At 35.0% G+C, this 16,120-nt stretch overlaps 1 protein-coding gene across 1 annotated transcript; it reads right to left on the bottom strand.

Moving 5' to 3' along the window:
* Nucleotides 1-7,379: 7,379 nt before the first annotated feature.
* LOC127699808 (perlucin-like protein) lies at nucleotides 7,380-14,747 on the bottom strand. The gene is made up of 4 exons (XM_052203169.1): nucleotides 14,483-14,747; nucleotides 11,851-11,945; nucleotides 11,216-11,303; nucleotides 7,380-7,981 (listed from the first exon to the last, which is right to left on the bottom strand). Exons 1-4 carry the CDS (start codon nucleotides 14,700-14,702, stop codon nucleotides 7,764-7,766), a joined length of 621 nt encoding a protein of 206 aa, XP_052059129.1. The 5' UTR covers nucleotides 14,703-14,747; the 3' UTR covers nucleotides 7,380-7,763.
* Between the last annotated feature and the right edge of the window lie 1,373 nt (nucleotides 14,748-16,120).

Below are 16,120 nucleotides of genomic sequence, written 5' to 3'. Positions count from 1 at the left end.
ATTACAACATTCAAGATTATATCCAATCCTGCCTGTGTCTCCAGTCCACATCTTACGGTATGCCTATTTATTTTTAAAAGTTCACAATTTCTGCCTCAAATGGTCAGTGAAGAATTCTTTTCACAATAATGTTATCTCTTACTATACATCTAACATAATTTGGCCAATATATGACTAGAAGTGTTTAAACAAAAGAAAATGAAAGGATATGGAGTAAATGTACATGGGACAAAATCGCACACAATACACAGAAAACATAGAAAATTATCAATGAACAGGGCTTTTAAGCCATATTTGCAAAAATTGTATGTATGACGTTACCAGTCTGATATATGAATTCACTAAAAGTTTTATAGAACTGACTGCTGGAATCTGGTTTTTTTTTTTGCATATAATCAAAGCACAGTTATTGTTTTCTTTACAGAAGAACTTTATAATAAAAAAAAATTACAGGCTAAATTATCTGTTTTATAACCCAGGGGTTATGGATTTTTCTCTATTTTTTGCCCCTGGGGCCTCAAATTTGCAAAAACATTCTGCTGTTTCTGTGAATATGGAATATTTCGTATATTTTTAGGATAGAACACACTATTGTTAGCTTTATTGAGGTATTTTTGTATCTCTAACTTGTATTTTTTTATGCCACAGTCACAAGAAACCACATTCAGGTGTTACAGGACGAAAACATCCCAAGTTCACTCATACCACATCTTCTTATTTATATTGTATAATATGTGATTACTGAGAAAACTATGAATGGGTCATGATTTTGCCATCGGAAACATATTAAGTATCGTGATTTTTTCTCAATGTTTTAATTTATGAAATTTGGGTGTTTTCCCAACTGCACTACTGTTCCCAAAATCCCATGTTTAGTTCGACCCCCACCGTGATTGAGAAATAACCTTCATTAAATGAGAGTGGCTTGAAAGATTTTGAGGCAAACTATTTCAATCCTAATACTATTGAAAATTAATAGTTTTGGGCTAAACGTTGGGGAAGTTTTTTTTATCATTTGTGGAATTACCAGGGATATACTGCACTTTAAGTTTCAGTTTAGCATTAAATAATGTACAGAATCGATATAATTTTTGGTTATTGTAAATTATACTTACCAGGGGCGTAGCTAGGCCAAAATGAGGTGTACTCAATGTAGGGGAAGGAAGTCATACGGGGAGGGGTCTGGGGTCCTTAAGCGGCCCACAGAAGCTCTGGGGTAAATGGTGCAAAATCAATTCTCGCGAATTCCTGGGACTTAAAATGACATCACAGAAATCTTATTTTCATGATTAACAATTCAACTTTTGAAAATAATTAAATTTGAAAAAAAAAATTAATTAGAGAAAAAAAAACTTCTCATGTGTAGTGGGTAGAGCTTGTTTATATATTAGGTGCAATTATATTAGTGCCGCCACCATATATTTTAATTGTTACCTAATCAGTCTCAACCGACTATACATTATAAAATCCAAATTTCTAAGCCAAAACCATGCAACTTAAAGGGTAATTTTTGATTGAGAAAATACATAAATAAATACAATCACATTTCTCTGTGATTTTGACACATTCCCCATTTCCATTCTCAATTTTATCTTTATTTCCTTTATATGTTGTTGAATATATTATTGTCTGTATTTGGATCATGCCTCTATTGTTCTCTTTCAAATAAAATATTGAATTGAACGTTATATCTGGGAACAGTTTATCTATATATATGTTCCTGGTTATATGTTTGTTATATTATCAATTTTTACAATTTTCTTTGTTTATAGATTTTTCGTTTTTATTTAATTTTTCTAATATTTAATTTTTTTATTTAATTTTCTAATTTAAGATAAAACGTGATTGTCTGTTTACTTCAGGTGTGGATAGGTATCAAGGAGCACATCGTGAGTGAGTGCACCCTTGCAGGTTTCTGTAGTGGTGTTTTTGGTTATGTCGGATGATAATTTGTTCCAGTCTTTAATGGTTTGACAAAAGAAAGAAAATTTGTAGCTGTCTTTGTAACACTGGATTTGTCGGTAGGCATCTTTATTGGTAGATCTTGTAGTAGACTGACTCTGCTGTAATACATTTTGCGATGGAATAGCAATATTTTCGTTTATAATTTTGTGGAACATTATAAGCCTTGTTCTTAGTCGGCGTTCTTGTAATGTTTGCCATTTCATGGTGTCTAGCATCTCAGACACACTGCTGGTGTTGTGATGTCTGTTACATGCATACCTTGCCGCTCGTCTCTGTACTTTTTCTAGTGATCTAATATTTTCATTTGTATATGGGTCCTATACAGTACAACAGTGTTTGGTATGCTCTTTCTTTATACTTTTTTTATGACTGGACTTTTAGATTTTTTCTGATAAAACATAAAGATTATTTGCTTTAGCGCCGGTTTGTTGGATGTGGGTGTTCCATTTTAGATCTGAAGAAATTGTGATACCTAAATATTTTGCATGTTTTACTGATTCTAAGATGTGTCCATACATGTTGTAGTAAAAGTGGATGGGATTTCTTTTGGTTGTTATGTTCATGGTGTTGCATTTGTCTGGGTGGAAAGATACGAGCCAGTCTTGCTACCAGCTTCTAGATCTTCTTGAAGCTTGAGGCAGTCGTTTTGAGATTTAACTTGTCTGTAAATTATACTGTCATCTGAGAAGAGTCTGACTTTGCTATGCTGGATGTATTCTGGAAGGTCATTTATGTAAATAAGGATAAGTATATGTCCTAGCACTGTACCCTGTTGGACACCCGATATGACTGGTATTTTTGAAGATGACATTTTATCTAAAAGTACTGTTTGAAAGAAAGTATTCGACCCAGTTTATGGTTTGTTCTGATATGCCAAAGTATTTCATTTTATATAGTAATCTTTTGTGTGGTACCTTGTCAAAAGCTTTAGCAAAATCCATGATTATGAGATCTGTTTGTATGTTCTTGTTATTGTTTTGTGATTATTCATGAATCAGAGAGATAACTTGGGACTCACATGATCGCTATGCCCTAAATCCATGTTGTAATTCATAAAGTGTGTTATTGAATTTATTTCTAGATGTTGCATCATGCTGATTGCAAAGATGTGTTCAAGTAATTTGCAAGCTATGCATGTTAGGTATATAGGTCTGTACTTACCTGGGTTATGTTTGTCCCCTGTTTTGAATACAGGTGTGACGTTCGCGTGGTTCCAGTCAGTTAGTAGTTTGGCTGTTTCTAAAGATCTGGTAAATATTAAGGTGAGGATGTCTGTACATATTTCAATGTTTTGTTTGAGTACTCTGCCTGCGATGGTGTCAGGACCAGTAGCTTTATTAGGGTTTATGTTTTTTATAAGTTCATTAACACCATCCCAAGATATTGTAATGAGTTTCATTTTGGGATGAATACTAGGACCTTTATCTGGAATGTTATTATATGCTTCAGATGTAAAAGCTGGCTGTCTTATGTTTTTTTAATTTTGGTTCATTTATATGTTTTGGAGTTTAGTATGACGTTCATTTTCGATGAACTAGTACACAGTTTTATTTAGGGGCCTGCTGAGGCCCACCTCCGTGTGCGGGATTTTCTCTCTGCGTTGAAGATGCATTGGTGGCCTTGTTTGTTGACCCTGTGTTTATGTCGCACAGTACTATTTTTATTAGAAGCATATCTATGCAGTATTTCAATCAGTTTAATTGAGATCCGGAGCTGGCATGTCAGTAACTGCTAGTAGTCCTTTGTTAATTTATGTATCATTGTCATTTTGCTTAGTTTCTTTTGTTACCCATTCTGACATCGGACTCGGACTTATTTTAAACAGAGTTTTACTGTGCGTATTGCAGTGTGTTTCTTTATTCTACATTGGCTACAGGTATAGGGATAGGGGAAGGGGGCGATATCACAAAACATGTTCAACTCCGCCGCATTTTTGCGCCTGTCCTAAGTCAGGAGCCTCTGGCCTTTGTTAGTCTAGTATGCTTTTTAATTTTAGTTCATTTATATGTTTTGGAGTTTAGTATGACGTTCATTTTCACTGAACTAGTACACAATTGTATTTAGGAGCCAGCTGAGGCCAACCTTCGTGTGCGGGATTTTCTCGCTGCGCTGAAGACCCATTGGTGGACTTCGGCTGTTGTCTGCTCTTTGGTCGGGTTGTTGTCTTTTTGACATATTCCCCATTTCCATTCTCAATTTTATGAAATTGTTTATTCAGTATATTCGCTTTCTCAGATGGACTTGAGTACAATGTACTTTCACTTCTTAAAGGAGCTATGCCGGTGTTTTAATTTTTCTGGCTTTTTATATAAGAATATATTTGTATGGTGTATTTTTGAAGCATGGTTGGTCTGGCGACTTTATTTCAAAATCAAAAATTCATCATCCAAGATGGCCGCCAGCTGGGGACTTAGTTTAACATAGGACCATACGGGAAATACATACAAATGTCTTCTTTTAGAGAACCACTGAGTGGAATGAAACCAAACATGACATGAATGTTCCTTATTAGGTGCTGACCTAGTGTTGTTAATTTGAAGCCGATCCATCATCCAAGATGGTCGCCAGCGAAGGACTAGGTTTAACATAGGACCCTAAGGGAAATGAAGCAAAATACATACAAATATCTTCTTTTAGAGAACCAATGAATGGAATGAAACCAAGCATGGCATACATGTTCCTTATGAGGTGCTGATGAAGTGTTGCTACTTTGTTGCTGATTTACTGTTCAAGATGGCCACCAGGATTTTTTTTAATAAATTACGGGGCCAATATTAAACTAAATTTGGCCTCAATCATTATTTAAGTATCTGTTATCATTTTTATACAGTTTGTTTTTCTAGTTGATCAGCTTTTTTTAATTGGTTATTTACTCAAGGTAACTAATGCTTTTTGTTGGAATATTCTTATCAATAGATTTTTGGATGTTGGTTTTGAAAGTATTCCATAGTTCATCGAGACTCATTTTATTTTGAGCTTGTTTTAGTTGTTTGTAGGTTTCATTGAGGTCTTTTTCTATTTGGTCCCAATTTGCCTTTTTGTAGTTTAATACTTTATTAACCTGTTGTTTATTTTGCGACAGGGCTAATTATATTTCACTGTAAACAATGTCGTGATCGCTCGCTCCAATGTGTGGTTATGTTTCGGCTCTATCAACAAATGATGGGTTGGTCATACACAACAGGTCTAGAATTGTATCGTTTCTGGTGTTCTTGTTTATGACTTGTGTTAAGTTGTTGTCATTTAATATGTCAAGGAGTTGTTGGTGTAGTGATGCATAAGGTTTACTAGGTATGACTGCTGGTGTGTTCAAGTCTATGTGGCTAAGATTGAAATCGCCGCTTACCCAGATATTTGAGTTTGTTTTCTTGCATAATATTCTATTGAGTGAGATACCAAGTTGTTCTAGGGATTCTCCTTTATCGGATGGTCACAGTGAGTACATAAGTAGAGTGATTTATTTCCTTCATAAGATATTTCTGCTCACACATTTTCACAATTTGTATCGATGTCTAGGTCAGTACCCGTATTAGTGATTTGTGTGGATGTAAGCTGGTTTGAGATAGCTAGTAACACTCCCCCATAGTCAACCTTTCTGTTTTTTGGGGTTTTTTTTGGTATAGATATTGTATTTAGAGGCTGGGATGTATTCGTATGGGGAGGTGTCATTTGAGAACCACGTTTCAATACCAAATATTATGCTGGGCTTTCAAGAGTCAATGATGGTTTAGCTTCAGGTTTTTTTTTTTTTTTGGTTCTTTATCTACTGAAAATTTATTGCAAGCACTTTTACTTGTCTTAGTGGTTCTGAGGTTTTTGCTGTGCGATTGTCCTTTTTTTTTGTTGTCTTTTTTTATAATGATGATAGGGTTTGATTTTTCCGGATTGGTAATGACGGTATGAGTTGGTAATCCGATATTATCGATAATTTCATTGTCAGAATCAATGCTTTTGTCACATTGCATTTGTAAAATTCCTAAAACGTAATGAGTTTTGTAAAACACTGAACTGATTAGTGATTTTATAAAATTTCAGATTTTAACTAGGGATTTCACAAAATCCCTGAAATAATTATAAGATTTCTTTTTACACGGAATATTCACTGATTTATTTCACAAACCTGAATATCACACGGTATATCTTTAGAATGGAATTATATTATCTTCTACATCCAGATCCGTGAGTCAAAAGTAAACAATGTTAGCATTACCACGTTTCAGCTGAGTAACCTCCTCTCAACATTTGGATTCCTTAATATTTATAACACAAGTGCCTTATTTGATTAAATGGTCCCTCGGAAAAATTTCTTGCAATATTTTTTACAATTAACATTTAATGCAACCACCTAATATACGGCTAAATCATATAGCATTCGAAAGCATATCATCTGTACTATCTTTTTTGTCCGGTCGTCAACTATTCGTACGGTGCAATTTTTATGTCAAATCACGATAAAAGGTCAAGGACAAACAATTTTTTATTTTGCAAGGTGTCAATATTTATACATATTCGGTCTTCTAAATAATAAATTCTGTCTGAACAACTGTTAGAACAGAGAATATTAGTTGATTGTCAAACGCACCTTAAAATATTAATGACGTATTTTTAATAAATAGCGTCTTTTCCCTGAAATTCCGGTGAAAAGGATAAAAATTAGTGAAAACCAATATATTTGTCTGTGATTCAATTTACAATCACCATAGTACCAAATAAATTATTTTATTACATTGGTAGCAATGAATTACATTGATTTCTCAGTCAAATAAAAACCGATAATTTCACATGTGAAATAAACGTGGTTATTTCACTCTCTGACGTCATACAACAATAGGCGTTGTCAATACGTCGATAACGTCAGATCAAAAAAAATTGTGAATGCGTAGAAAAAAGATATAGTTCCTTACATTTTCTACATTAATTTCATTTGAAAAAGCCATTTGCCAATGTAATAAAAAGAATAACTAATCAAAGAATTCAAAGATCGAAAAATATTCAACTCGCTACGCGCATTCGTGAATTAATGTGTTGTTCGGTCACTCGTTGGGTATTTTTCGATATTTGAATTCTTCGATTAGTTATTCTATAATCATTTAGTGTTAAGGAAGTTTTTGACATCATAAAATTACTGCAATGACGCTTCTGGCTAATAACACAGCCAATCATAACAACCCATACAGTTGCCCAAAATACCACCATCTGCAAAAAGACAGCTTTCTAGCTGTATAACGTTGAAAACATATTATAGGAGTCGAGTCCGTTGAACTTGATTTTTTCGAAGAAAAGTTTCAAGGTCAAGACATAAAAGTGAAATCAATGAACCACTCGTTTAATAGTGAATTTTGAAAGAACGAAATGTAAATGCAGTTATCCCTTAAATCTGTTTTTTTTTCTAAATACTAAAAATGAATACTCAATTCAAATCATTACAACTTTTAATGAATAACTTAAACATTCTTTTTAATAGCTGTAATTTGCTTATCATTTGAGATAAAATCTAATGAGCCGTTGAATAACACATAAAAAAAATGTTCTGAAATCTTGCCAATGCATCGACCGCATAAGGGACGACCATTTGATATTCTGGGGAGGAGATTTTTTCGTGTTTCACAATTTATTTACATCTGTTGCTACACACACTTTTTTATTTTCACTTTTGAACACATTTGTTTCATGCATTTTATGATGCACAATCTTCATTTTCATCCCGACTTGTGTTCAGTTCTTACACGGATAAGTTATTTATTTTTCAAATCCTCCTGCTCCCCCAGAACATTAAATTGTCGTTCCCTGTCTGATATCTATAAACGTTTTTCACAGATGTAACCGCCTCTCTTTGAGTCACATTCTCCATCATTCCACTTAAACGACCTTGAATACATCATCATGCATTGCTCTTTGTTATCACTTGGGTTGCCAGGGGACCAGTTTGTGTAATACAACTCTGTGAAATCAGAAATCCACATCCATTTATTTCTTCCAGTCGGATCATTTCCACCTAACCAAATCTCTGTTTTACCTACAATTACAAGGCTATTTTTTGTACGGTCTGCTGTATAAGCAATATGATAACGTAACTAAAGTAAAATAAATGCCTAAATGTCAGCAGAGTAGTTACAATTGAATGATTGCTAAATGAAGAAAAAAAAATCTGGATGGTAAACTAGAGTCTTTAAAGAGCCTGTGTCGCTAACCTGCATCTTCAACAATATCCACGTTTTAATAAAAATCATCATTAAAGGGGAATAATTCTATTTAGTGTTAACTGACAATTTCAGTCATGTTGAGATATTTGTAGATCTTATCATGCTGACAATTTTTCCTTTGTAAAGTCATTGTATCTATTATAGTTTTCAAAATAAAAGGCATAAATGCTAAAAGTTATCATTAAATTGCAATAACTCCAATTAAGAGTAGACTGAAGATTTCAGCCATTTGGCTTATTTGTGGATCTTGACCTGCTGATCATTTGTTCTATTTAAAGTGTCTATCCATCTACCACAGTGTTCAAGATAATAGGCAAAAATGGGGAAAATCGTCATTAAAGGGCAAAAACTTCAATAAAAGTCGACTAACAATTTCGGTCGTGTTGACTTACTTGTAGATCTTGCCTTACTGGCCATTTTTGCTATTTAAAGTTTATAACTCTAATAAGAAGTCGACTGAAGATTTCGGTCATGTTGACTTATTTGTAGAAATTGTATTGCTGATCAATAACTCCTATAAGAAGTCATCTGACAGTTTTGGCATATATGAACAATAAGTAAAGCTCAACATTCTGAACATTTTTGCCCCTGTCAAATTTTCTCTATTTATAGTTGTTTTCAAAATAATAGGCAAGACTTGCATATTACCCGTAGTTCTATTTTTAGCCAAGTCGGTAATTTTGGTTGGCAGGCGGGGTCACCAGACAGATTTTTAAGACTAGATACCCCAATGATCATTAAGTTTCAGAGGAGAAGATTTTTGAAAACGTTAACAGACGACGACCGACAACGACGAACATATATCTGACGTCAAGTGATGAGAAAAGCTGACTTGGTCTTTTAGGCAAGGTATGCTAAAAAAAAATATCAGGGATTAAACAAGGGTTCAAGAAAAGACGGGACGGCGTATTTGTCAGTAATGGTAAAACAAACATTTTTCAATCAAAGTATGTGGCGACGCCTTCAGCACCCCCTGCATCCGTCACTGCAAACAGTCATTATTATCAATCGGTCGTTTTGATTGGACATGCGTTGGAGGCACATAATCCAACACATCTATGAAATCTATAAAATGGTCAAAGGAATTTCTATTGCTATTATTTGTATTGAGAGTATCTGGAAATCTTAAAAAATCAACAAATAAATCACAACTTCTAGTAAAATGGAGACTGAGTAACACGAACCCCACCAAAATTAAGGGTGGTCTCATGCAGGTGCTCCGGAAGGGTAAACATATCCTGCTCCACATGTGACAACCATTGTATTGCTCATTTTAGTGCAAACCCAGTGATAAGTCTAATTCGGTAGGTCACATTTGGGGAAAAGGAGACGGCTTTGTAGTTCAGACAATTGGAACATATCCGTCGTAATCTATGAAACAGATATTCCATAACGGTCAACCAACTTGTGATGGCATCCGAAAAATTAACTAAGGCATGATTTCAACTTCACCACTTGGAACTCTTTGTCTGATAGCTTACTTGTAAGCAGTAACCCTCGATAAAGAAAATTATGAAAGGAAATACAAGCCCTGGGATATAGTATCAACTGGGAGATATATACTCCGTATACAGGCGCTGCTGGAATGTTTCTACATAAAAATGCAAAGTTCACAATTTAGAAGATGAAATCATCACTTTTGTCGGAATGTAGAGTTCTGACATTGAAGAAGAACCATTACAAATATATTAAAAAAATACATTTAAAAGAGTGTTACCTAAAGATTACTAAGACCAGGGAGATTTATGATTGATTAATTGTTGATCACTGAACGTCCGGTGGAAAATATGTTATGCATTTTCAGGACGAGAACAAATTATCAATTGAAACAATAATTAGGTTCATCATGGACGGTGGTGTTCCTTTGGCATTATCGTCCGGTGTCATATATCCCAATTCGTCTGCTATGCCGGTGTCGTAGTGACGTACTACTGGTAAATTATTGAGTCAAGGAAGTCGTCACAACAAACTACTAACAACCTTTACTAAATTCTTCCATAGATACAAACATTTGTTTGTGAAGTTTAGCTGTACCTGTAGAAATCTTAGCACATCCTAATTTTTGCGTCGATGTTGTTTACTGAGCCCGAAAATTTAGATGCGATCCGGGTAAACACATCGATCCTTTAAATAAACTTATTCTAAAAGATTACCTATGTAACATTGTAATCATATCTTTGAATATTGTTTGTATTGGTATAAATGTTGATTTCGTTATCAGTAAATCAAAACCATGGTTTTTTTTCTGGTTGTTTAAGGCCGTTAGATTGCCTACAACTGCTTACCTCCACTTCATTTAAGCTTTGGTGAATAATTGTATCATTGACCCATCTCCTTATCTTTCTATCCTATCCGGGATTTGGATGACCACGACAGAGGCAAACATTTTACCTTGAAACAGGGCACATTTATACAGACCCCTCAGAAAACTGTTGCAATAACATTGAGGGGACCAATTTTTGTATATGCCCATTTCGACAATAAATGTCTCTTCATTGATGTTCTAGGCCAAAATATTTGAAAATCCAATAAAATCAATAACTCAAGACCTGGTAAAACCGAAAGGGACAAAGAGTGTTCTTTACCGCGCAGATAGTGTGCACTCTCCCTATACGAGTCCTTAGATTTAACGTCCCCATTTCATCCGAATGTGACAGCGTTTTTATACGACATCCCTCCAATCAAATGTATGCACCACTTTAGCTAGAAGTCGGACGGGAGAAATTCAGGTACCATACTTCTTTGTGTCGGTCAACCCTTAGGGCACACATGCACATTTAGAATAGTCGATGAAATATATAAATAAATAAATATCTGGTAAGAATAACATATACGGTGCCAAATTTTTTTCTGCACCAGATGCGCATTTCGGCAACCAATGTCTCTTCAGTGATGCTCAAGGCCAAAACATTTGAAAATTCAAACATCAAGGGTGTGATTGCGATCAGGCACATGCAGTAGAATATCCACAAAATATGTACACACAAAGGGATAGTTATAGGGAAGAGGGTTGCCTACTATTATCTCCAATTTGAATTTTTACTAACCTGCATTTGTAATTTTGGTGCCTACCCATCGATTTTCTACTGCATCGTTTATTTTTACCAAGCTACTTTTCTTTGATTTACATATATCCTTTAAAACAGAATAAGCATTATCAATATTTACAATGTTTGATTTGTTATCGAGGATTTTAATAAATATTGCCAGCAATTCTTTTTTTTTTTGGTACTTTTTTAATTAAATCTTAATCACGAAAAATCGGCAAAAATATTGATTATAAAGCAGCTGCATTCATAGAACTTTATTCTGACGTCCTGTGGAGGACTTTAAAAAACGTAACTGGCGCCCTGTGGAAGACGTTCATAAAACTTGACTGGCGCCCTGTGGAGGATGTTCATAAAACTTTACTGGTGCCCTGTGGAAGACGTTCATAAAACTTGACTGGCGCCCTGTGGAGGACGTTCATAAAACTTGACCAACGTCCAGTGGAGAAAGTTACGGAATACGAGGTGAGAGTATTTGGACAATACTTTGTGTACATTATTCTTATCTTCGTGTCCCAGTTTTCTGAATTTCTTAGAAGACATTTAACTAGCGAAAGGCTGTGAGACATTATACGAAAATATAAATTTTGTTTTATCGCTTACAATAAATTAGGAATGAAATGGAACATATTTACCTGTGCATGGTGCCATGTTACACTGGTGAATGTAAATAAATAGCAGTTATTCCTGAATTTGAACCATCCGTGGTCACAATGGTTTTGGATCGTATCTACATAAATACAGAAAAAAGTATATTTGGTAATTTTATTTATATATGCTCCAACGTCCATGCACTCATTTCTTTTTTCATCATTCCGAACTCTTAAGATTTCTCTGTGAGGTCTGTTGTTGATGTTGATCTGATATTTATATTTGCAATCGAAGATGTGGGGTATCCATCCATAACAGAACATCAGTACATGTACAGCAAATAAACACACAAAAAGCAAAGTAATTTACAGACCGAGTTCGTGGTTTGCATGGTGCGGGTGATATATGTTTACAATAATGACAAAATTTCATGAGATTGTTCGTGGCCATTTTTTCAATATGTCTGTTCTTTATTATAAATTGCCAGAAATAAAGTAGTTTAATAGTATGACTGCATTAGGCTAGAGCATGCGATTATTCTACGAACAATTTTCATTGAAATTCTAGTCAGTTTGTTCTGGTCATTTCACGAGGCACATGATCCAACACATCTATGAAATCTATAAAATGGTCAAAGGAATTTCTATTGCTATTATTTGTATTGAGAGTATCTGGAAATCTTAAAAAATCAACAAATAAATCACAACTTCTAGTAAGATGGAGACTGAGTAACACGAACCCCACCAAAACTAAGGGTGATATCATGCAGGTGCTCCGGAAGGGTAAACATATCCTGCTCCACATGTGACAACCATTGTATTGCTCATTTAAGTGCAAACCCAGTGATAAGTCTAATTCGGTAGGTCACATTTGGGGAAAAGGAGACGGCTTTGTAGTTCAGACAATTGGAACATATCCGTCGTAATCTATGAAACAGATATTCCATAACGGTCAACCAACTTGTGATGGCATCTGAAAAATTAACTAAGGCATGATTTTAACTTCACCACTTGGAACTCTTTGTCTGATAGCTTACTTGTAAGCAGTAACCCTCGATAAAGAAAATTATGGAAGGAAATACAAGCCCTGGGATATAGTATCAACTGGGAGATATATACTCCGTATGCAAGCGCTGCTGGAATGTTTCTACATAAAAATGCAAAGTTCACAATTTAGAAGATGAAATCATCACTTTTGTCGGAATGTAGAGTTCTGACATTTAAGATGAAACATTACAAATATATTAAAAAAACACATTCAAAAGAGTGTTAACTAAAGATTACTAAGACCAGGGAGATTTATGATTGATTAATTGTTGATCACTGAACGTCCGGTGGAAAATATGTTATGCATTTTCAGGACGAGAACAAATTATCAATTGAAACAATAGTCAGGTTCAACATGGACGGTGGTGTTCCTTTGGCATTATCGTCCGGTGTCATATATCCCAATTCGTCTGCTATGCCGGTGTCGTAGTGACGTACTACTGGTAAATTATTGAGTCAAGGATGTCGTCACAACAAACTACTAACAACCTTTACTAAATTCTTCCATAGATGCAAACATTTGTTTGTGAAGTTTAGCTGTACCTGTAGAAATCTTAGCACATCCTAATTTTTGCGGTAATGTTGTTTACTGAGCCCGAAAATTTAGATGCGATCCGGGTAAACATATCGATCCTTTAAATAAACTTATTCGAAAAGATTACCTATGTAACATTGTAATCATATCTTTGAATATTGTTTGTATTGGTATAAATGTTGATTTCGTTATCAGTAAATCAAAACCATGGTTTTTTTCTGGTTGTTGAAGGCCGTAAGATTGCCTACAACTGCTTACCTCCACTTCATTTAATCTTTCTATCCTATCCGGGATTTGGATGACCACGACAGAGGCAGACATTTTACCTTGAAACAGGGCACATTTATACAGACCCCTCAGAAAACTGTTGCAATAACATTGAGGAGACCAATTTTTGTATATGCCCATTTCGACAATAAATGTCTCTTCATTGGTGTTCTAGGCCAAAATATTTGAAAATCCAATAAAATCAATAACTCAAGACCTGGTAAAACCAAAAGGGACAAAGAGTGTTCTTTACCGCGCAGATAGTGTGCACTCTCCCTATACGAGTCCTTGGATTTAACGTCCCCATTTCATCCGAATGTGACAGCGTTTTTATACGACATCCCTCCAATCATATGTATGCACCACTTTAGCTAGAAGTCGGACGGGAGAAATTCAGGTACTATACTTCCTTGTGTCGGTCAACCCTTAGGGCACACATGCACATTTAGAACAGTAAAGTAGTTTTATAGTATGACTGCATTAGGCTAGAGCATGCGATTATTCTACGAACAATTTTCATTGAAATTCTAGTCAGTTTGTTCTGGTCATTTCACAAGGTCGTTTCTTTCTGTACTCTGATTGCTTTACTTTTTTTTTAAATCAGCTGTGAAAAACAGCGACAGATATCAGAGTATGAGACGGCATAATATCATCTCACACTTTGAGCTGGCGTTCAGAAACTGCAAATACGATATATCAATATCATTTGATATTTTTGTTTGAAAGTTTTATGGTTTTGTTATCTATTATATTGTTATTTTAGAGTTAAATAGCAAAAGTTATACAATGATGATACAATTCAGCTAGTAAACATCTAAATCATCTTACCTTTTAAAAGTCTAATGTCTGTTTGTAAACCATTTAGTTTACTTTTAATTTCAGTATTCTCCAGTTGAATCTTATCCACTTTTGTGTCAAGTTTTTCTACTTTAGTTAGGAAGTACAATAGTAATTGATTACTACTTCCATTCAATTGACTACTTCTTTGTTTCACAGACAAGGCAAGGCCAACACAGAAAACCTCCATAAGTATTATTACGATCTTCATTTTAGTCTTCGAAACGCCAAACGAATTCAGCTGCTCCTTCTTTAAAATCTGTGTACATGTCAGAAATCAATATCATTAATTTAAATGTTGCGTGTTTGACTTGAAATTTTTACATACATGTAATGTTTTATACCTTTAAATTATAATTGACAGTTTATACTTGAAGGGTCGGATCCAGCCATTTTAAAAGGGGGTTCCCTACCCAGGAGAAAAGGGGTGGGGGTTCCAACCATATGTCCCCATTCAAATGCATTAATCGTCTGGATCCGCCACTGACTTGTTTGTTTCTACGTTATATTAAAATATATATAGAGAGATAAGAGATGTAGTATAATTGCCAATCAGACAGGTAGAAGTTAGCATCTAAAAATACAACCTTAAGGCGGCCTTCGACAATGAGCAAAACCCATACCACACAGCAAGCTTTAAAAGGCACAGACCTGACAAATGGAAAACAATACAATTGAGAAAACAAACGGTCAGATTTATGTATGAAGCAATAAACGGAAAACAAATACTAGTGTGATATAACAACATACGACAACCACTGAATTACAGGCTCCTAACTTGGGAGAGGCATTTACAGACTGTGCCCGGATGTTCAATACATTATACATGTTGTTGAACGTTACACGATATATACTCATTCTCTGGGGTTTATTTTGACTTTAAAGACGTATACATTTGATTACATTCAAGTTAACTTGTTGTCTCATTAGCAATCATACCAAATCTCCTCTTTATATCAGATTCAGATTAAGATTCAGATTATATCTAGTAAATACCATAAGTTGAAAACACTGCTTTTTAAAAGAGAGGCGAAAGATACCAAAGGGACATTCAAACTGATAAGTCGAAAACAAACTGACAACGCCATGACTAAAAAAGAAAAAGACAAACAGACAAACAATAGTACACAAAACACAACATAGAAAACTAAAGACTGAGAAACAGGAACCCCACCAAAACCAGGTGTGATCTCAGGTGCTCCGGAAGGGTAAGCAGATCCTGATCCACATGTCGCTTATATAACTGTCTGTATTTAATATCCATAAAAACTAAATCCAAATACCACATGTTTATGTGTTCTCAAAACTCAATCGGGCGTCGGCAATCTTTTTCCATTGGCCTAGGAAGACTTGTAGTCATATAAAGCCTTTACGTCAGAGCAAGTTCGTTCCAGTGGTCCTAGGAAGTTGTGAAAAGCCATCACATGAGAGCAATCTATTTACACGGTCCAAACAAGTTTTAAAACAGGGTCATCAAACATCAGCGCAAGCTGCTCTAACTCTGGTCGCAGCAAGTCCTTAAAATGTCATCATACGTAAGAGCAATCTCGGACTACGACCACTTCATGTCTTAATCAGACGTCAGGGCAATCTCGGACTACGATCACTTCATGTCCTTAAAAGGTCATC

The sequence above is a fragment of the Mytilus californianus genome, unplaced genomic scaffold, assembly GCF_021869535.1.
Source record: "Mytilus californianus isolate M0D057914Y unplaced genomic scaffold, xbMytCali1.0.p SCAF_41, whole genome shotgun sequence".
In the NCBI taxonomy this organism is placed as follows: domain Eukaryota; kingdom Metazoa; phylum Mollusca; class Bivalvia; order Mytilida; family Mytilidae; genus Mytilus; species Mytilus californianus.
Note: the sequence above shows the minus strand (reverse complement) of the source record. Positions and strands in the feature narration are given on the sequence as shown.

Coding starts and splice junctions, on each gene's coding strand:
- LOC127699808 (XM_052203169.1), bottom strand. CDS start 14,702: ATGAAGATCGTAATAATACTTATGGAGGTTTTCTGTGTTGGCCTTGCC. Junction 11,946..14,482: donor AGACATTAGACTTTTAAAAG/GTAAGATGATTT, acceptor GTATTTATGTAG/ATACGATCCAAAACCATTGT. Junction 7,982..11,215: donor CACCAAAATTACAAATGCAG/GTTAGTAAAAAT, acceptor TTGTAATTGTAG/GTAAAACAGAGATTTGGTTA.